The sequence below is a fragment of the Tupaia chinensis genome, unplaced genomic scaffold (assembly GCF_000334495.1).
Source record: "Tupaia chinensis unplaced genomic scaffold, TupChi_1.0 Scaffold000054_1, whole genome shotgun sequence".
Taxonomy (NCBI): Eukaryota; Metazoa; Chordata; class Mammalia; order Scandentia; family Tupaiidae; genus Tupaia; species Tupaia belangeri.
In genome coordinates this window covers 10,536,743-10,560,475 of record NW_006159512.1, presented here as the reverse complement: position 1 = coordinate 10,560,475, position 23,733 = coordinate 10,536,743, and the positions used below count along the sequence as shown (strand labels likewise).

Sequence of the window (23,733 nt, the reverse complement as noted above, 5' to 3'; positions counted from 1 at the left end):
CCTGGGGGGTGATTTCTCACTTTCTGTCTCTCTGTCTCTCTCTGTCTGTCTGGCGAGTGCACGCGTCCTATAGCAAAAAAAAAAAAAAAACACATCAGATTCCCACAAATAGACATAATTTTTGAGGCAAATACATGGGATTACATTTTATTTTGGTGCTTTAAAAATTTTGGCAGGGACCAGCAGATGTTGTAATGGTTATGTCCCAAATAGTTGACCACAGTTCAAGTCCTGGACCTGGCAGCTTAAAATTCAAACCATACATGTATGTGTGCATGCCCAAAATTCATGAAGGAGAAGGGACTATGGGGTGGCCATCCCCCTGGGGGGTGATTTCTTGCTTTCTATCTCCCTGACTTTCTGTGTCTCTGTCCATCTCTCTGGCAAGTGCACCATGCCTTATAGCAAAAATCTCTCTCTAAAAAAAAAATAAAAAATTCCCAAATCTTGTACAATGAGCATCTTTAAAAATTTCTCTATTTATTTTATTTGTTTATTTACATTTAATCACACATGATTACAGTATATGGCATTTCTTTTTCCAGTGCAAATACCATGTGTGTCAATCAAGACAAAGATATTACTCTGTAACTTGTCATCAGCAAATAGCTTCTCATTTTCTCTTATTCACTTATGTATACTTTTAATTGTGTTTTCCTTCCCTTTTCCTCTCCCTCCCTTCTATACTAAATTTTTTTCCCTATTTTGTTGACTCACAAAATATCTTAAACTAAAAATATGGACAAAGCTAGAATCTAGTGACAAGAATACTGTAATTTTCTTCTGAAGCATTTTTTTCTCTCCATTTCCCCCTTTTACTAAAGACAGGTATAAACTACCTTATCTGTAAAATAATTAGGTTAATCTCAATTTGGTCTGTTATTTGCACAAAGCCCCATAGAAATTCAATTCTGGGATCAGCAGTTAGCATAATGGCTATGTTGCTGGATTCCCATGTAGTCGACCGCAGTTCGCGTTCCAGACCTGGTGACTTAAACTCACGCCAGGCGCATGTGTGTGCGTGCCCAAGATCCCAAGAGGAGAATGGAGGAAAAGGGATTGTGGTGTGGCCATCCCCCCTGGGGGGGCGGGGTGGTTTCTTGCTTTCTGTCTCTCTGTCTCTATCTTTCTGGCGAGCGCTCGTGCCCTCTAGCAAAAACCTCTCCAAAAAAAAAATTCAATTTCTGATGCAAGGCAGCAGATTCTGTTGTATTATTGAATTCATGCAAATAACCATTCTGTCACAAAATAAGAATGCTCACAAATATTTTCCAATTGCAAAGGGGTCAGGAAAGGAGAAAAAGTTTGTTTCAATTTTTAAAAAATTTAACAAATTGTTGAACCTATCAACAACCCACAAGAGAACCAAAATCCTTACATCTGGAAGACAAAGCCTAGAAGAAAATCAGTAATGTTTTAGACAAAAATCATAGAATTCTACTTCACCAGGTCAGTCTCATGTAATCTCTCTTCTGTTGAATTTGCAGTGTTACTGTGGTCTGATCTTTCTGTTTAAATCCTGAAAGTTAACATGCAGCATTATTATTGATATTTCCAAACTTGTCTCTACCATTAAGTTGGCCTTTTTCTTGTTCATTTTTGTTCTCTTATTTCTGTCTGTCTTTAGTTTTCTTGATAGAGCACTCCCTTCAGAACTTCTCGAAGAGCTGGTCTGGTGTTGGTAAATTCTTTCAGGTTTTGTTTATCAGAGAATGTTTCGGGCTTTTCTTCCCATAAGAAGCATAATCATGCCAGATACAGTATTCTTGGCTGAAATTGTTTTTCTCTTAACTTTTGAATATATTTTCCCATTCTTTCCTTCCTTGCATTGTTTCCGATGAGAGCTGTGATGTTAGCCTGGTGGGATATTCTTTGAAAGTAACTTGACATTTCTATCTGGCCAATTTTAGTATCTTGTCTCTCTGTGTTTTGGTCAATCTGGCTATGATGTGCCTTGGAGATCTTCTTGGGTTGATTCTATGTGGAGTCCTTTGTATTTCTTGGGTCTGGATATTTGAATGCCTCTCTAGGTTTGGAAAGTTTTCTTGCAGGATTTCTTGGAATAGATTATCCATGCCCTTATTGTATTAAGTTTCTTCACCTGGGATACTGATTATCCAGATGTTTGGGTGTCTAATAGTATGTAGTATTACTCATATATTATTTGCATTTCTGGGTTATTTTCTCAGTCTTTTTGGTGTATTTTTCTAGATCAGATATTCTGTCTTCTATATCTGAGATTCGATCTTCTGCATGATCTAATACTTTTTTTAAAAAAATACTTTCAAAGGAGGTTTTGATTTCCTATATTACAGCCTTCATCTCTAACAGTTCCATGTGATTCTTTTTTATAGTATTTCCTCTTTCAGATCATGTAAGAACTTCCTCACCTCCTAGAACTCATTGTCTCTTTTCTCCTGCATCTTCTGGAGTTTGTTGTCTCTCTTGTCTTGCATCTCTGCCAGCTTTGTCACTGTGCATATTTTAAATGCTTTTCTGACATTTCTGAGTTCCATTGTACTGTCTGTGGATGGTGAAGGGCTGTTCTTTCCTCTTGGGGGAGAGATATCTCCTTGGTTTCCCACACTTCTCGTGCCTCTGGTGATTCCTGGTCATCAGGTGGATTATCCATTACTCCCTACGTTCTTGGAGTTAATGCTGAGTGCCAGAGGTGTGCGAGCGGCAATGACCTGCAATATCTCTGCAGTTCCGTTTCCCTGATCCTAATCAAGCAACCTGCACTTTTGGGATCAGCAGTTAGCATAATGGCCATGTCGCTAGACTCCCACATAGCCGACCACGGTTCGAGTCCTGGACCTGGTGGCTTAAAACTCACGTCAGGCACATGTGCATGCGTGCCCAAGATCCCAAGAGGAGAACGGAGGAGAAGGGATTATGGCATGGCCATCCCCCCTGGGGGATGATTTCTGGCTTTCTATCTCTCTGTCTCTGTCTGTCTGGCAAGCACACATGCCTTATAGCAAACACCCCCTAAAAAAAAAAAAAAAAGGCAACCAGCACTTTTGTCAATGGAGCTGGGAATTACAAAGGCCTGACAGTTTCTCGGGAATAGGTGCACCAGGGCTGAGCTGTGGGATTTCAACTAAGAATTCAGAGGTGTGTGGGAGGAGAGGAGCCGCGCTCTCCATAGCTCCGTGTTTCTCCCTGCTGCTCACTTTGCGCCTCTGCTCTCTGAGTTTTAGTCATTTGGTGGTATATACACATTTGACTAATTTGTTGGAGGTTTCTGCTACTGTAAGCTCATACGCTTCACTTAACTCTGAGGTACTTCTGTGCCTATTTTCCTCTACTACTGTGATTTCAAACATTGTATCCACAGAAAGAGATCTGAATTCAGATTTATAAAGATGAGTTTTTCCTTTTCTGTAGCAAGTCATCGGGGGGTTGAGGTTTTCTATGACACTAAAAGTACTCTGTTGTCTTGCTGCTGTGCACTCACGCCTGTCTAGACACTCAAAGTGTGTGGAAGCTCACTTCACGAGGAGTTGGGCCCGAAGGCCATGAGTACCTTTTTCCAAATATAAACAAAGAGAAACTTATCATTTTTATGACACTCATACTTTTTGACCTATTAATGTTTTTGGTTTCGGTTTTTGCCATAGAGTGCATGTATTCACCAGAGAGAGACAAAGAGAGGGAAAGTGAGAAATCACCCCCGAGATGTGGACATGCCTCAGTCCCTTCTCCTCCACTTTCCTCTTGGGATTTTGGGCATGCACACACACATGCCCCACATGGTTTTCAAGCTGCCAGATCTGGGACTCACCTGTGATCAGCCATGTGGGAGTCCAATGCCTTAATCACTGTGCCACCTGCTGGCCCCATTTTGACTTTAATTTAATTTGTAAAATCCTAATGTGATAATCAGAAATAAAAATAATGATTGAGGGGCCAGCAGATGGCATAGTGGTTCGGGTGCAGGACTCCCATATGGCCGACTGCTTTTTGGGTCCCCAGACTCTGTGGCTTGAAAATCATACCAGGCTCATGTGTGTGCATGACTCAAATCCCAGGAGGAGAAGAAAGGAGAAGAGATTGGTGTGACCATACCCCCGGGGAATGACTTCTCACTTTCCCTCACTCTGTGTCTCTCTGTGCACACACCCTATGGCAAACACCTAAAAGATAATAATAAGAATAATGATTGATGTCCAGAGTTGTTCACTGCTAATATGGTATTTACATAAAATTAGATAAAATTGAATGATTCATTAAGAAATGAAAATGGTTAGGGAAATTATGGTATCTCACCCAATGATAGAATATTACAAATTAATTAATTAATGGCATGAGAAAGTAATTGTGCAGGTTTTAAGAAAAGTGGATGCCGGGCTAGCAGGTGGCGTGGAGGATAAGGTGGCTGGATCCTACATGGCCAACTGTGCTGTTCAAGTCCCAGACCAGGCAGCCTGAAAATCATGCGGGGTACATGCGTGAGCGTTGTCCACATTCTGAAAGGAGAATGGGAGAGAAGGAACTGTGGTGTGGCCACCCCCAGGGGCTGGTTTCTCTCTCTCTCTCTCTCTCTCTCTCTCTCTCTGTTTCCGGTGAGCACACATGCCCTATAGCAAAAAAAAAAAAGGAAGAAAGAAAAGGATGCCATTTACATGGATTAGGGGTTCGACTATGTAAAATGTTTGTGGGTTGCAAAGTTATTGAACAAAAATAGCGAAGGTACTTACCTTTATGAATTAAAATGAATGACTTATACCATTTTTCTGCTTTCCGAATGTTCTGTAATATATATACATTATTTTATAGTCAAAATAAGACAATAAAACCTGTTTTTAAAGTGTATGGTTAAAATCAGCACTTGTCAGTCTACACCATTATGTTAACATTTATGTATTTGCATGTGTTAGATTATATCTGTTCAGCTCTACTGATAGAAGGCATGTGTATCACTTTTTTCCCTAGGGAACTAATAGAAGAATTACATCCCATAATTAAAGAAGCACTTGAAAGAAGGCCAGAGGTAACTTGTTTTCTGTAGTTTTATTTTATTAAATATTTATTTAGTAAAAATGTTTTTTTTTTGCTAGAGTGTACATATTATACCAGAGGTAGAAATTAAGAAGTGAGAATTTATTTAGTGTATTTTCTTTTTTATGAATTATTTTTAAATTTTATTTATCATTATTACTGTTTTTTCAATTTGTTTCTGGCACATGCACTCACCAGAGAGAGAGAGACAGAGAGAGACAGAGAGAAAGTGAGAAAACAAGCCGTTAGGTTTAGGTTCAGGACTTGAACCACCACTGGCCCCATGGGAGACCAGCACCCTAACCACCATGCCTCCTGCTGGCCCCTTTAGTGCTTTCCAACACTTACTTTGTGCAGACTCTTCCTCCCAGTCCGTTCCCACAGGGAGATCTCACACAGAAAGCCATTATGTGGAACCGATGAGAAGCTGCTGTAGCGGAAAGTAAGGAATAAGGTCTGGGTGGGAGCTGGTAAGCATTTACTATAAATGGCCGCACGGTAAAGAATTTCCGCTCCGCAGCCGTCCCGTTCCTGTCGTGGCTACCGAAGGCTGCCACTGCGGTGTGAGAGCATCGTAGAGACATACACAGCTGGGCGCGGCCGCTTTCCAGTAACCTTGAGTTAGAGTAACAGGCCGCGGGGAGCCAGGTTTGGCCTGGGGACTGAGCACTCTGGGTCTCGATTCCGAGTGTACAGACCTGCCCCAGTTCTCAACGTTGGGAAACTCCAGGTGCAGGGCAGACGAGTATGCGAGCCACATTGTCACACTTTGTTACGCACCTGGAGACAGTCACAGACCAGGGGTAATGGGCGGCACAGGGAGGAAGGCCCTAGGCCTGACGTGCCGATGTTGAGGTGCGTTTTGAACCATAAGCAGGTTCCCTACGGACCGTAAGAGAAGGCATTCTAGGCAGGGGAATGGTATTTGCAAACCTCACAAAAGAATTTGGAAATCGCAGATTCTTCTGTATGATTATGTTTTGGGGAAAAGTAATGACTGTCATGGAAATAAAGAAGCCGCGGCGGGGGTGGGGTGGGGGGAAGGACCAGCAGGTGGCATGGTGGTTAAGGTGCTGGACACTCCCACATGGCCAACCACGGTTTGATTCCCAGACCTGGTGGCTTGCTTTCTCACTTTCCCTCTCTCTCGCTTTCTGTGTCTCTCTCTCTGGCCAAATTAAAATCAATGAATGAATAAATAAAAATTAGATAATTATTTAAAAAATAAAAATAAAAAAATTAAAAAAAAATAAAGAAGCCATGGGAACTAACGAAAGACTCCTGGTTCTGGCCTGGTCCAGTACAGCCCCGGAACCTAGATGCCTGCCATAAGTGAGAGTTCCTGGGAGTGCTTACTAAAATTAGGCCCTGGGGCCTACTGAATGAGAATCGCTGGAGTGGAGCCCAGAAACCTGTTTTCGTAAAGCACCTTAGGTGACCGAACAGTGTTTGAGAATCCTGGCTATTAGGGCTGTGCAGTCCTGAGAGGCACTGAGGCAGGAGGGTGCTGCTGACCTTAGCTCCTCATTTAGGCCCTTTGAGACAGCCTCTGTAATTCCTCTCACCTGCCTTAGGTCAGCCTCACAGAGAGCAGTGACAGCCCCCGTTGTCCCTGACGTTTGTTTCAGAATGATCTCTTTGGTTATAGTGTGAGCCGACTCCTTAGAAGAAAGTAGGCTTGGGGGACCAGCAGTTAGCGTAATGGCTATGTCGCTGGACTCCCACGTAGTCGACCGCGGTTCGTGTCCCGGACCCGGTGGCTTAAAACTCACACTGGGCACGTGTGCGTGCGTGCCCAAGATCCTGAGAGGAGAATGGAGGAGAAGGGATTGCGGTGTGACCATCCCCCCTGGGGGGTGATTTCTCGCTTTCTGTCTCTATGCACAGAGAGCAGTGACAGCCCCCGTTGTCCCTGACGTTTGTTTCAGAATGATCTCTTTGGTTATAGTGTGAGCCGACTCCTTAGAAGAAAGTAGGCTTGGGGGACCAGCAGTTAGCGTAATGGCTATGTCGCTGGACTCCCACGTAGTCGACCGCGGTTCGTGTCCCGGACCCGGTGGCTTAAACTCACACCGGGCGCGTGTGCGTGCATGCCCAAGATCCCGAGAGGAGAATGGAGGAGAAGGGATTGCGGTGTGGCCATCCCCCCTGGGGGGTGATTTCTCACTTTCTGTCTCTCTGTCTCTGTCTTTCTGGTGAACGCACGCGCCCTATAGCAGAAACCTCTCAAAAAAAAAAAGGAAAAGAAAAGAAAAAGAAAGTAGGCTTGGGAGAGAATTAAGCAGCAGTGTCTGTACGCCCCGTTTCAGGGGCCGTATGTTGTCATAATCACCATGGGATTAGACCACGTGGTCCTCTTCTTCCAATGCAAGCTACAGTGTGAGAATTTGAGATTCACCATCTTCTTTTTCAAGATTTATTTACTTAAACTTTATTATTAGTTATTTTTTAATTTGCTGTAGGGCCTATGTGCTCCCCAGAGAGAGAGACAGAGAAAGCAATCCGCCACGAACAGGACTCAAAACACAGCCTTGTACGAGTCCAGGGCCTGCTGGCCCCTACAGTCACCGTCTTCTAGGGAGAGAAAATGAGAGTCGTTCAACTAAAATTTTGCTAAAGTCTTCGAAGACTGTTAATAAGCCGTGCCATTCAAAATGAATTTCTATAAACTTTAGAAGGAGCTCAAAGAAACAGGAAATTTAATGAATTGTCAGCAAATTGCCCTGCTTGTGAAAAAGTGAATCACACATATGAGAATGAAAGACTAATAAGTATGCCTGTTATTGTGCTGTCATGAAAATTACATCATAATAAAATAACCTCTACTAGAACGTGAGCGGAGGTCTGTATCTTAATACCGCACGGTTGTCATGGCCAACCACAGTTCGAATCCGGGCCTGACACATGCTTTCTCATTTTCTCTCTCTCTGTTGAGCGCACATGCCCTGTAGCAAATTTAAATGAAAATAATAGTAAATACAATTAATGGATAATTAGAAAAAAAGAAATGGAAGCAAATTGAGATGCTGCAAGTATTTTTCTAGTCCTTAGGAATTCGGCCTTAGTCACAAACGTACTTATTTGTTCAGCAAAACATGATGAGCAAAAAAATGTATTCTTTTGTTTTCATTTATATCTTTTTTTCAGGGGGATGTCAGAATTGTTAGGTGGGAAAACTTTGACAAAGCAGAATCTTCGGGCCTTAAGTCCCCTTCACAATGGTTTCCCCTGCCCGTCTGTCATATTTGGGGAGTTTCTTAGGGATTCCATATCATTGAATGACAACAGTTTACTGAGCTCTTCAGTTCTTCTAAAATTCTCAGACGAACGAATCGCTGAAAAGAAGCTAACCCTGTAGGATTTTATCTCCCTCCCGCACGGAGTGTGGCCACTTGTTAACGTCTAACCACCCACACCGCTGCTTCAGTGGTCACCCTCTACACTGCACAAGCGAAGCAGCTTTTGTTGTTGTTGTTGGGTGTGTGCTTGCTGGAGAGAGGCAGAGAGAGACGGTGAGAAGTCACCCCCCCCACCCCGGGAGACGGCCGTGCTGCAATCCCTTCTCCTCCATTCTCCTCTCCGGACTTGGGGCATGCACATGCTCCTGGTGTGTCTTGCAAGCTGCAGTGTTCAGGACTTGAACCATGCGGGTGGGGGTGTGGGATCAGCCGCCTTTCCCACCACACCGCTGGCAGGCCCTGTGACGCCGTTTTGGCGGGCCTAGAACTCCCTCGGACACGCTCGCATCGCTCTTTCAGTCACACCAGTAGGTTTCTGTCCGCTCCTGCAAAGTCTCCAACTGACGTTTTGTGTCCTCGGAGCAGAATATGAAACGGCGCCGGCGCCGGGACGTCCTCCGGGTCCAGCTGGTGCGGATATTCGAGCTGCTGGCGGACGCTGGCGTCATAAGTCACAGGTGGGTACCGGGTTTCGGTTCTAGGACGGGCGATCGAGGAATGCAGTCGTGTTTTCTCCCCGAAATACGTAAAATCGGGAAGCACGTTGCAGCAGCAACAAAGGCAAAGCCGTGCTCGTCTCTCCGTGAAGGTTCTTGACCAGTGGCCAAAGGTGTAAGGAAGACTCTACCCCGAACCTGGGTTGTCCGAGACAGAAATCGCTGCGGCGCTCCTGGTTTAATATTTGCGGCATGTCGTTACTGAGGCAGGGGGGCAGCGGCATTTTCTTGACAGATTTACCTCTTTCTTGCCTCATTTTAAAGTTCTGTGTCTTCGGGGCTTGAAGAAAGCATACATTCAAAGGCTAAACAGCATAAGGTTTGCAAATTTATTCTAATGTTACCTACCCTGCTGGGAAAAATGATGGAATCTGTAAACGTAATTCAGAGCCGGCTTTTCCACCATCCACAAATAAAGCCATCAAGCCTGCAGTGATGGCTGGAGTGTAGGCACCCGGCACTTAGACCAGCCCCTCGAGAAACATGCCATCAGCTGTGTGTTGAGAAGGAACTGTCTCCTTAGGAGGGTAGTTGCCGCCTGACCATTGACGGAGAAAAATAAAGAATGCTACCATATTCCAAAAAGTTAACGGAAAGGAGATCTTGGATCATCCCCCCCACACACACACACACATACACACACACACACACACACACACACACACACACACACATAGGTGTGAATAATTGAGCAAGTGTCCCGGCCGTGTAGCCTCCTGGCCCTGTCAGGAGAAGAGAATTTAAACCATTGATTTGCTTTTTTTCCCTAATAAGTGAAAAACCACTTTAAAAAAAAAAAAAAGAAAAGGAAAAGAAAAAGAAACAACGTTCTCTTTTCTGTCACCCACAAAAATAAAATAGTGGAAGTTAGGAAAAATAAAATTGAAACTTGTAGTCTTGATGCAAAACGTGAACAACCTCGTGCATATTCGAATCTTTTCTGTTTTTGGTTGTTCTTAAAGTGATGTCAGTGACTGGAGGATCTTTGGTACTATTTGGGGAAACTGCAAAATGCTGGAATATTTTAACTTCAGCTGTAAAAGCTATACTGCTCACTATTGGGAAGTAATGGTTTTTAAACACAGTGGTGTGTTTTGGTTTTGGTTGACTTTAAGAGAAATTATTAGGCAGCTATCGCTGTTACGGATTTTTTAATTTACTTGGTTAAGGAAGAAAATGAGTTCCGGATGCCAAGCACACAGGGCTCTTTGTCTCGTTCACCCGGTGGATCCGGTGGGCTTTAACCCACAGCAGGTACTAAACGAGTATTGGTTAAACGAATGAGTATTTTTTCCGGTGCAGGTCATCATCCACTAAATCAGTTTCTCTTCACTAATAGTCATAACCCAGAGTTCTTGAAAATTAATTTGAGAAATAAAGAGAAAATATTAGGTCCTGCATTCATTCCTTCAAAATAAATTGATGGTCCTAGACCGATTCTTTGAATATACTAAAGTATTTTTTTCAAATATAACCAGGAAGCCTGACCTAAATAAATGTAACTGATTACAGCTGATCATTTCTACAGCATGTATCTATAGCATTTAGTAGGTCTTTCATATATGGTTACTCTTTGTATCCGAAGACACTGAGGTCAACCTGGTTACATGCCTGACACCTGGTGGAGCAAGACAGGAGCCCGAGACGTCAGACTCTGACAGTGTCCCCTCCTGGTGCCAACTTTCCACGCCCAGGGCCCTTGCCTCAAGGAGAATCTCGTTGCAGGCTCTTTTTTTTTTTTTTTCCTGGAGAGGTTTTTGCTATAGGGCACGTGCGCTCACCAGAAAGACACAGAGAGACAGAAAGTGAGAAATCACCCCCAAGGGGGGATGGCCACTCCACAATCCCTTCTCCTCCATTCTCCTCTCGGGATATTGGGCACACACGCACACGCGCCCGGTGTGAGTTTTAAGCCACTGGGTCCGGGACGCGAACCGCGGTCAACTACGTGGGAGTCCAGCGACATAGCCATTACGCTAACTGCTGGTTCCCACCTAGTAGCAGGCTCTTGAGGCACCTCCATAGGTCTAGAAAGAAGGCGTGAAACCCCACCCTCCACTGCATGTGTCCTTGAACCCGTCTAGACCTCTGCACCCCAGCAGGACTTGCTCCAGTGTCTGCTGAGAAGTCCCCAGTGGGTACTCAAGATGATGGAAATGTGGCCGTGATTAGAGGTGGCAGCTTCAAGGATGTGTCAGACTCTTCTTTCCTCTTTCTGCCTTCCCACACTCATCTTCGTCTTCCTCACCCTGGGTCGCCTTATTCAAAAGCTGTATATAGCGAGAAATGACATGTAGCACTGAGAATAGCTGATTAAGATTAGGTATGGGATTACATAATATCATTTGCAGCAGTAGTTCTTTGATGACGAAGCACCATCTTTTTTTTTTTTTCTTAAACCATAACCATATGCATTTAACTTTTGTATATTAAACTACATATGCTCATAACCATGTAAACCTTAATGTGTGTTACCGATTTCGATGACTAGAAATTTACTTTGATTTAAATTATAATTTAAACTCACAATTTTTTCATCATTTATTTTCTTCACTGTTTTCAGCGCAAGTGGTGGCCTTGATAGTGAAACACATTTCCTCAACAACACTCTCCTGGAGTATGTAGATTTAACCAGACAGCTCTTGGAAGCAGAGAATGAGAAAGACTCTGACACGCTGAAGGACATTCGATGCCATTTTAGTGCCTTAGTGGCGAATATCATCCAGAACGTTCCAGGTATGATTTTCTGTCTCTTAAGAACATTAAGTATTAAAGGACTATTTTTTTTTTTCTCTTGAGGTTTTATAACCTAAGTTGGTGAAGCAACTTCTGAACACAGTAGAAAAATACGTCATGGGTAGAAGAGTTTTGCTTTCAATTTAATGTCAATGATTAGAAATAAAAAACCAACCTAGCATAGATTTTAAACAGTAATCGGGACAATGAGACAAAATCGTGCCTAAGTTTATAGGATACGCTTTTTAGACATGCTTGTTCAAGAGGCAGTAAAGAACGGTAATGCTCCAAATGATATTTGGGAATGAAAGTACCAGGATACTTTTGAGTACTGGGAGAAGACACAGGTAAGCAGGTAACAGGAAGGGCACGGCGTTATCAGTGCATTTAATAGAGGCCCACAGGTACTGCGGCAGGTCCTGGTTCGGGCGCTAGGATGACTAATACGTTTTAGAAGGTCCTAAATCCAAGCCGGCCTGTGGCCTGGTGGTGAAAGCGGCTGGATCCCACATGGCTGACTGCATCATTTGAGTCCCAGACCTTGCAACTTGAAAATCACACTGGGCTCGTGTGCATGCACCCCCCCAAAATCCTAAAAGGAGGGAGAAATGGAGGAGAAGGGATCGCAGCCAGACCATGCCCCACGGGGGATACTTTCCCTCCGGCTAGCTTGCTGTCTCTCTATGATGTGCAGACACACCCTCTGACAGAGTTTAAAAAAAAAAGTCATAGGTTTTTTATAAGCATAAGACATAAAAATGTGTGTGTATGTATGTATTTTATATACACCATAAATAAAAATGTTTGCTCCCAGGGGGGAAAAATGAAGTTATTTTGTACTTTAAGTAGTACATGCAAACAGTTGGCTTTAAAGAGTGCACGTTGTATTTTATAACAGCGTCATTTAAGCATTTAATTACATACATTCATTTCATATACTGGTACCCTACTTCAAGCTTTAGAAGAAAAATAATACCATTTTGAGGAAACTAATTTTCCCTCTAGATTTTCTAATCCGAAGCACTAATGTAAAGACGTGGCTTAGCCTGTTAGGAACCCCCCCCCACCCCCGACTTCCACGCTGGTTGACACTGCACTGAAATTTCTGCGTGCCAGCATGCCCTGGTGCGCCCACTGCTGGCGAGAGACTGCAGCTCATTGCTGTGGTTTGCATAGACGCAAATGCTACTGTCAGAGTGCGGATTCGGTGAGTTAGGATGAACACTTCCGCTGAGTTTTACGCAGCATTGCATACTCCCTAGCATATAAGCAGTCGTGCGTGTTAGACGGAAATGGAAATACCTCTTTCCCATCTCTTTTGTGTTCACAGTGCACCAGAGAAGAAGTATTTTTCCCCAGCAGAGCCTCCGTCATAGTCTGTTCATGCTGTTCAGTCACTGGGCTGGGCCTTTCAGCATCATGTTCACGCCCTTGGACCGATACAGCGATAGAAACATGCAAATTAACCGGCACCAGTACTGTGCGCTAAAGGTATTTACCGAGAAACCCGGCGACAGGTTTTTTCCCCTTTAAGAGCAGGGTCGAATATTTTTATATCGGTAACTGGTATCGCAAAGAGGGTAGGATTTCTTCCAAGTCCTTGAGTATTCAAATATATATTTTCCTACCATAGGCAATCATTTATATTGTAAGTTTATTTAAATACATTTAAAAATGTAGTAATTTCAGAGTCTGCCAAAACTCGAATACCATTTTCTTAAAGAACTAAGGACAGCCCCAGAGAAATACCTGTTCTTTTTTCCTTCTTGAGTACTTTCTCCTGGTCTTTTTCATCTTCTCTTCCAGAACTGTTCAAGCTCCTTGTCTAACTCGGTATCATGATATTTACTTGCTCATCAGACATGTCTTAGTTTTAAAAAATTACAATTTTCTTTGAAAAGAGACTTAAGGCCGTCGTGGCTAGGCGAGCGTGAGCAGAAACGCCTGCCTCTTCTCGCTGAGCAGCGGCCGGCGGGCCCCGCGCGCTTTAACGTAGCTCTCATTACTGTCCGAAGGCCATGTCTGCTGTGCTGTGCTGTGGCCCCGTTGCCGACAACGTAGGACTCTCCTCCGATGGCTATTTGTACAAATGGCTGGATAACATTTTGGACTCTCTGGACAAAAAGGTAATTCTGACCATTCCTGTAAAATTGCAAGTTGTCATCACGTTATTTAGGGTTAATGTATGACCCTGCAGACTTTTTTTTTTTTTCTTTTTTTAGTGAGATAGAGTTGTGTGCAAAAATGTGTAGGATGTAAAGTTAAATGTGCTACTATAAGAAAGTTCTAAGATTTATTACTCATTTGAATCATTGTAATTTCCCTTTTATATTGTGGGATTATTGCACTGGATGTATATTTCTCTCAGTAGACCTCTAAATCTATAAATAAATGTTAAAATAGAATATATTGAGCTCCATGGAAGAAATGTGTATGGGAGGGTGGATGTGGAGGATGTATCTTTTTTATCCATTTGTATGTTTGCTTTTTTTCTTTCTTTTCTTTTCCTTTTTTTTTTTTGTGCCATAGGCCAGGTGTACGAACCAGAGAGAGGGAATGTGAGAATTCAGCCCCCGGGGGGATGGCCACGCTGCCGCAGTCCCTTCTCCGTTCCCCTCTCGGCACTTTGGACACACACGCACATGTGCACAGTGTGGTTTTCAAGCTGATGGGTTTGGGATTCAAACAGTGGTTGGCCATGTGGGAGTCCAGTACCTTAAGCACCATGCCACCTGCTGGCCGCTGTGTGTTTGCATTTCGACAGGGTCTCACCATGTGGTCCTCTTGCCTCCTCTCCCAAGGAGCTGGCACTCAGGCACTGGCTCTTCCAGACAGGCTTGCTATGTTCCCACGGGGTCTGCGGGCTGCCAGTCCTCCTGCCTCGGGCTCCCGGAGTACCTGGCCATTGTGGGGGAGTGGGCAGTGGAACGTGGGCCCCCACAGCCGGCCTGAGTGCAGGGACCAGACCCAACCTCATGTTTCCATCGCTCTCCAGCAGTCGATCCCTGTGCACTCTCACGCCGCAGGGACAGGCTTCCTAGTCTAAAATGGGACTTACATTTTGTTTTCTCCAAATAATTTTTCCATGGGGTTGTCAAAAACAAGAATAAAGCTTGATAAAAATCATTAGAGATGTGAATGGCTCAACCTTTTGAAAGCCTTCATCACTGCTCACACACCGTTCATCCGCTGCCCTTGAGGCTCTGCTGGAAGGGAGACTGTTCTGAGGAGTCCCGTGTCCAAAACCAGAGGTCAGGTGGAATTTACGCAAGTCACTGTCCTGCGCGCTGCATGGCCCAGAAGGAGCTAACAAAAGGAGACCGGATTTTGCGACTAAATGCAGTAAATAAACACGCTGCACTCAAGTAAGGACGTGGGGAGTAGACGAGTAACCACCCCTTCTCTGTCCGGGCGCCACCCCCAGGTCCATCAGCTGGGCTGCGAGGCCGTGACGCTGCTGCTGGAGCTGAACCCCGACCAGAGCAGCCTGCTGTACTGGGCCGTGGACCGGTGCTACACGGGCTCCTCCAGGGTGGCGGCAGGCTGCTTCAAAGCCATAGCCAATGTGTTCCAGAACAGGTACCCCAGAGACCGCGGGCTCTCCTGTCTTGCGCTCTTTTTATAAAAGAAAATGTTTCCTTTGGAATTCCGAAATTCAAAGAAGCCAGTATTTTCTGTCCTTAAGCTCTCTGTTGGAATTGACCCCAAGTAAGGGTAGTGGTCACCGGGCCTCTGTTGTAGTATCTGTGGCTTTAGACGTCCTAAGTCACCTCTCAGGCTTAGAAGATTCTCGCCTCCAGCCTGGCCTGTGTGTCCTATGTGTGAGCTGGTGCGAACCCCCCAAACGTCATTTACCTAACGTGTAAAATCTGTCCCTAGGGATTACCAGTGCGACACAGTGATGCTCCTAAATCTGATATTGTTTAAAGCAGCTGATTCTTCTAGAAGTATCTATGAAGTTGCTATGCAGCTTTTACAGGTTTGTAAACAGATGTGAATTCACATATTTTTTTTGGCTTAGGATTAATGAAGCCCGTTAATTTATTCTTGCCAGGAAAGCATACTGATCCTACTCATTAGCTTAGTTTTTAATAGTGAGGTGTGATATCAAGTCCTGATTGTCGTTAGAAATAGAACACAGATACTATGGATATTAAAATCGAGAAATAGTATAGTCTACTCAGAGGTGTACCCTGGAAGGAGTCCATGTATTCATGTGCATGCGTGTGTCTGTGTGTGAAAGGAGTCCGTGTGTTCATGTGCGTGCGTGTGTCTGTGTGTGAAAGGAGTCCGTGTGTTCATGTGCGTGCGTGTGTCTGTGTGTGAGACGAGCCCGTGTGTTCATGTGCGTGCGTGTGTCTGTGTGTGAAAGGAGTCCGTGTGTTCATGTGCATGCGTGTGTCTCTGTGTGAAAGGAGTCCGTGTATTCATGTGCGTGCGTGTGTCTGTGTGTGAAAGGAGTCCGTGTGTTCATGTGCGTGCGTGTGTCTGTGTGTGAAAGGAGTCCGTGTGTTCATGTGCGTGCGTGTGTCTGTGTGTGAAAGGAGTCCATGTGTTAATGCGTGTGCGTGTGTCTGTGTGTGAAAGGAGTCCATGTGTTCATGTGCGTGCGTGTGTCTCTGTGTGAAAGGAGTCCATGTGTTCATGTGCATGCTTGTGTCTGTGTGTGAAAGGAGTCCGTGTGTTAATGCGCATGTGTGTGTCTCTGTGTGAAAGGAGTCCATGTGTTAATGCGCATGCGTGTGTCTCTGTGTGAAAGGAGTCCATGTGTTAATGCGCGTGCGTGTGTCTGTGTGTGAAAGGAGTCCGTGTGTTCATGTGCATGCGTGTGTCTCTGTGTGAAAGGAGTCCGTGTATTCATGTGCGTGCGTGTGTCTGTGTGTGAAAGGACTTACAATTACTGAGCAGTGGGGGCCGTGTGTACATGGAACTGTCCCTGGCCAGCAGACGAGGGTCGCGTGTCCCATGTCTTCGTTGAGACCTGCGTGGAAGGCAGTTCGCCCTTTTACAACGATCGCATAGAACTTTTCCTTTTTAGATTGAGAAGAAATAACTTAGAAAGCTAACCGAACTTATAATGGGTATATCATTATTTTGTAATATTTAGCTGGTAATAGGGCAAGGGTCTTCATTCTCAACCAAGAGCTAAGAATAGAATTCAAGTAGCTGCGGATTTTCCAACAGCTGCGCTGGGCTGATGCTGGGGGGGCCATCTTGGGCATTCTACCCTAACGCCTGTATTAATTTAGAGGGAAGTTCGGGACTTTAACCCTTGATACGATTAACGTCAGAAAGATTTTTAGCTTATATTCCACATTTAATCTGTGATTTGCCAAGATCTGTTTGAAAATTTGGGTTTTTCTTTTTAACTTATACATATTTTATATGATCCTAATTTGAGCTGGAAAACTGGTGACTTTTTTAAGTAATTGTATATCATGTTGCTGAAATTATTTTCAAAGTAAGCTTCCAACTTTGGATCACTGGCATTAAACATAAGAATCTTTGTAAGCAGTTAAAGAATCGTTTGCAAACATTTCCTGGGCTAAGTTAACATCTAAAATCCTTTATCATATACACAACCATGCCATCTTTTAGCTGGACTATGTCTTGGGAGAAGTTCTTTGAGTTTGTTTTTGATTTTTAAATTATAGCTGAACTTTAGAGGACCCGTAAGATCTTAAGTTGAGGGGGTTACATCCCGTAGATTCTGGAACCGAAGATGTTTCGCTACGCTCACAGACTGGAGCTGCAGAGGCCGGACGGGGCGCTCAGCCAGCTCTCCCCGCTGCCTCACCTGTACTCAGTCTCCTACTATCAGCTGTCCGAGGAGCTGGCCAGGGCGTACCCGGAGCTGACGCTCGCCATATTCTCAGGTATGACCTCGACGTTGGCCAGGATTGTCCTTCGGCACTCATTTCTGTAAAATTACTTTTAGAAAATTTTAACTAAACCAAAGCAAGAGGAGAACGGAGAAGGGCTTGCAGCGTGGCCATCCCCCCACGGGGTGATTTTTCTCTCTGTCTCTCTCCATCTCTCTCTGTTGCTCTCTGGCAAGTGTACACACCCTATGGCAAGAACCTTAAAAAAAAAAAAATTGGCTTCCTGCTCTGTAAGACGTTGGGCTTGATTGTGGAGCAGTGGGACCCAGGGCGTAGCAGCCCTGTCGGCTTTGTCTGGTTGCAGAGATCAGCCAGCGGATCCAGACGGCGCACCCCGCGGGCCGGCAGGTCATGCTGCACTACCTGCTGCCCTGGATGAACAACATCGAGCTGGTGGACCTGAAGCCGCTGCCCACAGCCCGGCGGCACGAGGACGACGATGACGAGTCCCTCAAGGACCGAGAGCTCATGGTCACCAGCCGGCGCTGGTTACGGGGAGAAGGCTGGGGGTCCCCCCAGGCCACCGCAATGGTTTTAAACAACCTGATGTACATGACAGCGAAGGTGAGCGGGCTTGGCATTGGCACTTACTGTGCAGAATTACCGAGTTAGGGAAATGAGCGTGGTTAGAAACAGTTCTGTCAGCCAAATTAAAATGCAGTACGCATTTCCATGGGGCCAGCAGATGGCATAATGGTGACATTCCTGGACTCCCACATGGCCAATCACGGTTCAAGTCCCAGACCCGGCAGCTTGAAACTCACACCGTGCACACGTGTGTGTGTGTGTGTGTGTGTGTGTGTGTGTGTGTTTGTGTGTCCAAAATCCCAAGAGTAGAATAGAGGAGAAGGGATTGCAGCGTGGCCGTTCCCCCTAGGGGGTGATTTCTTACTTTCTATCTCTCTGGTGAACATGCGTGCCATATAGCAAAAATCTCTCTCAAAAAAAAGAGAAAAGACAAAAATACATATATGTTTCTTTATTTAAAGAAACTCCTCTATTATAAAATATCTCTTCTTTTTGTTTTTTAGTAAACCCATATGTGATTAGTGATATTTATGTTTAGCTTTAGTAAAAGATGTGGTGATTTTTGTTTGTTTGTTTGAGAGGTTTTTGCTATAGGTTTTAGCATGTGCTCACCAGAAAGAGACAGACACAAAAAGCGAGAAATCACCCCCCAGAGGGGATGGCCATGCCACAATCCCTTTTCCTCTCGGATCTTGGGCACTCATGCACACGTACCCAGTGTGAGCTTAAGCCTCCGGGTCCAGGACTCGAACCATGGTCGACTACACGGGAGTCCAGCAATATAGCCATTACGCCAGCTGCTGGTCCCTCCGTGGTTCTTTATTCACATGTGTAAGAGATGAAAGCGTCTGTGACAAGGCTGGGCCGCATTACCGAAGCGTGTGGTTGTGCCCTGTGTCCAGTACGGTGACGAACTGGCCTGGTCGGAGGTGGAGAACGTGTGGACCACGCTCGCAGATGGCTGGCCGAAAAACCTGAAGATAATCCTGCACTTTCTCATCAGCATCTGTGGGGTGAATAGTGAACCAAGCCTCCTGCCTTACGTACGTATTGGAGTTCCTGTAACTTATACGGTTATAGACATGAGAGCAGGTGCCTTCTGTGTCAGAGTATGGGCAGCGGGAGGTCCCAGGGTCAACTCCCCCACCGATCCATGGAACAGGTGCAGGCTGAGGGTCCCTTACTCCAGATGCCTGGGGCCTGAAGGGTTTCTAAGTTCAGGTTTCTGGGTTTTCCTGATTTTGGAATAGCTGCATATGTATACTGAGATATCTTGGACGTGGACCCGAGTTTACACAGAACCCATTTATGTCTCGTGTATGTCTTTTACAGCCTGACAGGAATGTTTTGTAGTTGACTTATTTATTTCACGGGAGAGGGGCCAAACACACAGGTCCCCGGGTGGGGTCTCATGCCGCCATGACCCCTCCGGCCTCCTGGCTAGTCTGGTCCTCAGGCATGCACTTCTGATGTGCTTTGGGTGGGTCTGGGATCCTCAGCCCGGCCTTCGCGTGGCTCTGGCACTGCAGATGGCACCCCGCTGCCCACCCCTCGGCAGGGCCACCCCTCCACGTCATTTCGCATCGCTGCAGCTCGTGACTTGGAGCCAGGCATGGAGATGGCCACTCATGCCATCACGTCTGTGCTCAGAAATGATTGGGTTTTGGACCCTGGATAACCCAGCACCTTCCACATCTGGGCGTTACGCTCGCCCTAGAGAACTCAGCACTGCCAGACCAGCACCTCCACATCTGGGCGTCGGGCGGGTGGCCGAGGCCGACTGTATTCTTTGACCCGACAGCTGATCGACCTCGTGACTGGGTCAGTGAGTTCAGAGTGCAGCTGTGAGGGCCTCACAGGAGACTGCGAGTCCCGAGTGGGTAGCTAGGAGCCACAGCCGTCGGAGCTGAGAGTGGGCTCTGGAGAGACCAGCACCGGAGCAGGGCCGTGGAGTGGGGTGTCCCCAGAAGGCCAGTGTACAGACAGGAGCTCACAGCCCCCATGCAGCCCCGCTCAGGCCCACCGTGGGGGCTTCGCCCTAGCCAGTGTCCAGCGTCCACTTGATCACGGACAGCATTGTTCCAAAGGCAGGTCCCGGGGTCCACGTTCTTCAAGAGCGCTGATGGAGGTGGTGTGTGGCCCGCCACCTCCTGGTACCCCGACACCCCCCCATGTTCCACCCCCTGCAGCCATGCTTACCCTCTGCCTTGTTCTCATGCCAGACCTTCCCCTCGGGCTTTACTTCATCCACACTCCTCGAGGGTCACTTCTGAGACTCTCACTGGCTGTCCTGTCTAAACGGCAAGGCCCCCCACACGCCTCAATGCGCTTCCTTTCCAGTCTTCATGGGCTTCCTGGCACGTGACCATGTGTACTGGACATGGCCTCTCCTTCTGCCTCGAGCCGATAGACGCGCTCCTTCAGAGCAGAGCAGTTCTGTCTCTGGCCTGCACGGAGGTGGGGAACACCCCGATGGGATGATCGCTGTAGCCCCAGTGAGAGAGCGGGCCGCAACAGGAGTGCCATTTAGTGCACGAATGAGGGTGCGAGCTGTACTGGAGCGAGAAGTGCGGGGTTAGAACTTAACAGGTTGGGATGAAATTTGGGAAGTAGCCAGTGACCAAGAGTTTTAAATATCAATAATTTCCTAATCACCATTTTTTTTTTGAGAGGTTTTTGCTATAGGGCATATGTGCCCGCCAGAAAGACAGAGACTGAGAGAAAGCGAGAAATCACCCCCAGGGGGGATGGTCATCCACACAATCCCTTCTCCTCCATTCTCCTCTCGGGATCTTGGGCACGCATGCACATGTGCCCGGCATGAGTTTTAAGCCACCGGGTCTGGGACGCAAACCGCAGTCGACTACATGGGAGTCCAGCAACACAGCCATTACGCCAACTGCTGGTCCCACTAATCATCATTTCTTAAGTGCTTATTATAGACCAGCTACGGTGCTTCATCTTACTTCATTTAATTACCAGAATAAATCTGTGAATTTCTCAGACTGGCAGTTGTACAGATGACCAAACCATGACAGAGAGAGGAGTCACTTCCTCACAGTCACCCCCACAGCCCTGGCACTGAAGAGAGCTGGGGTCACACCGAAAGGGCAGCGCAAGTCCCACAGAGAAGGGAGTGGAGCAGGGGCGGCCCTCGGTGGGTTAGGGTTGGACAGCGCAGAGGCTGGCCAGGCCCCGCGAAGGCTCCGTGGCAGGGATGCAGGGCGCACGTCCAGAGAAGGTGGATCCTCGGGACAGAGCGGCTGGGAGGTGGCGCCGCTGGCAGCGGAGTAGGGGGCGGGAGGGCCCTGGTCACTGGGAGACCCCAGGACGCGCTTGTGCAATGGACACAGCATGTTCCAAGTCTGAGTGGATCGCTGGAAGCGAGGCCTCTCCTGTCTGGTGCACGTGAACCAGCACAGGCTCCTGTTCTGGCTCCGACTGGGAGGGCGGAGGTAGGGCCTGAGAGGCTGTATTCCCAACAGGCCTCAGGCCACGGTGACCACATTTCGAGTAGTAAAGATTAGAGGAGGCAGGGGAGTCAGCGAGCACTTTCGGGAACACGCAGGGCTAGCATGTAGGCACAGGGCACGGGGCTGACGGGGATGCCGCGCTCCTGCCGCCCAGATCCCAGCTCTCTCTCCTCGCAGCCCCTTCAGGCAGGCGTCCTTACTAGCCCATTCTGCAGACGAGAAAGCCAAGAGCGGCCTTGCAGGTGGCACGGCGAGGGTAGACAGAGCCACGTTCCCGTCCAGGCTTTGCACTCAGGCATTCTAGTTCAGCTCCAGCTCTTTGCTCTGACCACTACCCTATACTGCTGGGTCGAATATAGAAAATGGTAAAGGCAGAGTCAGAAATAAATCCTAGGGCCAGCCAGTGGCGTGGTGAAGGAGGCTGGATCCACACATCTGACTGAACGGTTCAAGTCCCAAACCCGGCAGCTTGGGAAACACACCAGGCACATGTGTGTGTGTGCCCAAGGTCCCAAGAGGGGGACCAGCAGGTGGCGTGGTGGTTAATGCACTTGACACTCCCACATTGCTGACCACGGTTCAAGTCCCAGACCTGGCTTGCTTTCTCACTTTCTCTCTCTCTCTCTGTGTCTCTCTCTTTGGTCAACTTTAAATAAATGAATGAATGAATAAATAAAATTAAATGAATAATTACTTTTAAAAAAATCCTAAGAGAAAAATGGAGGAGGGATTATGGTGTGACCATCCACCATGGGGTGGGAGGTGATTTCTCATTTTCCCTCTCTTTCTTTCTGTGTCTCCCTCTCTCTGGAGAATGCAAATATCCTATAGCAAAAAACGAAAATAAATAAATCCTGGGTTTGATTGCTGACTGACTGAAAATCAGAAGAAAGTCTTAGGATGATATTACCCATAAGTTTTACCATTATAAAAGAAACTGTAATAGAAAAACAGATTTTCTTCTGCTGTAAAGAAATAAAGACAAAAAAGTAAAGGAAGTGCGTAAGATTCTAGAAGCCATTAAAACAGTAGAGTTATGGGGCCAGCAGGTGGCGTGGAGGTTAAGGTGCTGGATTCCCACGTGGCTGACTGCAGTTCAAGTCCCGGACCCAGCAGCTTGAAAATGACAGCAGGCACCCATGCACACGTACCTGTGCCCCAAATCCCAAGAGAATAGAGGAGAAGGAATTGTGAGATGGCCATCCCTCCGAGAGGGGCGAGTGGTTTCTCACTCTTTCTGTCTCTGTTTCGCTCACTGAGCACGCCCACCCTATGCAAAGACATCTAAAAAAATCTTTTTTAAAAAGTGCAGTAAGTTCATCCCTGTTATATCTGACGACGAGGGTTAGAGGGCAGGACAGAACGGATGAAGCTGATTAACGTCTTACTGCTCATCAGTGGCTATTCAAATTTAGGTTGTGCTTATCTACCTATGGGTTGAGCTTCCATAAAATTCACCTTACGACAAACGATAAGTGTATAAAAGTAAAGTTGTTTTTCTGAGCGATTTCTTCTGTGACAGGTGAAGAAGGTGATCGTGTACTTGGGCAGAGACAAAACAGTGCAGTTGCTCGAAGAGCTGGTGAGTGAGCTCCAGCTGACCGACCCCGTCAGCGCCGGGGTCACCCACATGGACAACCCGCCATATTACCGCATCACCTCCAGCTGCAAGATCCCTTCTGTCACCTCAGGTAAAGAGCGGCGTGGGATGATTGCTTTTTGTCCAGAAGCTTTGCGTTACTGCTCACGGTAGCAGGCGTCCTGTCTCAGCGCATTACTGGGGCAACTGCTGCAACTGAGTCATGTGCTGCTGGGTTTGATTTGGTGAGGCTTTGCCAGGCCTAATGTGAGGGGAAAATGACAGGATTAGGTATACTTTTTCTTTCATTTTTTGGAGAGAGTTTTTTTTTTTTGCTATAGGGTGCATGCGCTCTCCAGAAAGACAGAGAGACAGAAAGTGAGAAATCACCCCCCGGGGGGATGGCAACGCCACAATCCCTTCTCCTCCATTCTCCTCTCCAGATCTTGGGCATGCACGCACACGCACCCGGCATGAGCTTAAGACACTAGATCTGGGACTCGAACCCCGGTCGACTACATGAGAGTCCAGTGATGTAGCCATTACGCCATCTGCTGGTCCTGGGGACCAGCTACT

At 46.4% G+C, this 23,733-nt stretch overlaps 1 protein-coding gene across 1 annotated transcript in view; it reads left to right on the top strand.

Annotated features, from left to right (window-relative positions):
• The window catches only part of FRYL (FRY like transcription coactivator), a 210,074-nt gene that overhangs the window by 128,626 nt on the left and 57,715 nt on the right, over positions 1-23,733 (top strand). The window contains 11 exon segments of the mRNA XM_027775907.1: positions 4,939-4,996; positions 8,829-8,920; positions 11,523-11,695; positions 13,026-13,186; positions 13,711-13,821; positions 15,120-15,274; positions 15,575-15,674; positions 17,403-17,571; positions 17,882-18,141; positions 19,008-19,148; positions 23,101-23,269. Coding sequence (XP_027631708.1) covers positions 4,939-4,996; positions 8,829-8,920; positions 11,523-11,695; positions 13,026-13,186; positions 13,711-13,821; positions 15,120-15,274; positions 15,575-15,674; positions 17,403-17,571; positions 17,882-18,141; positions 19,008-19,148; positions 23,101-23,269 — 1,589 coding nt within the window.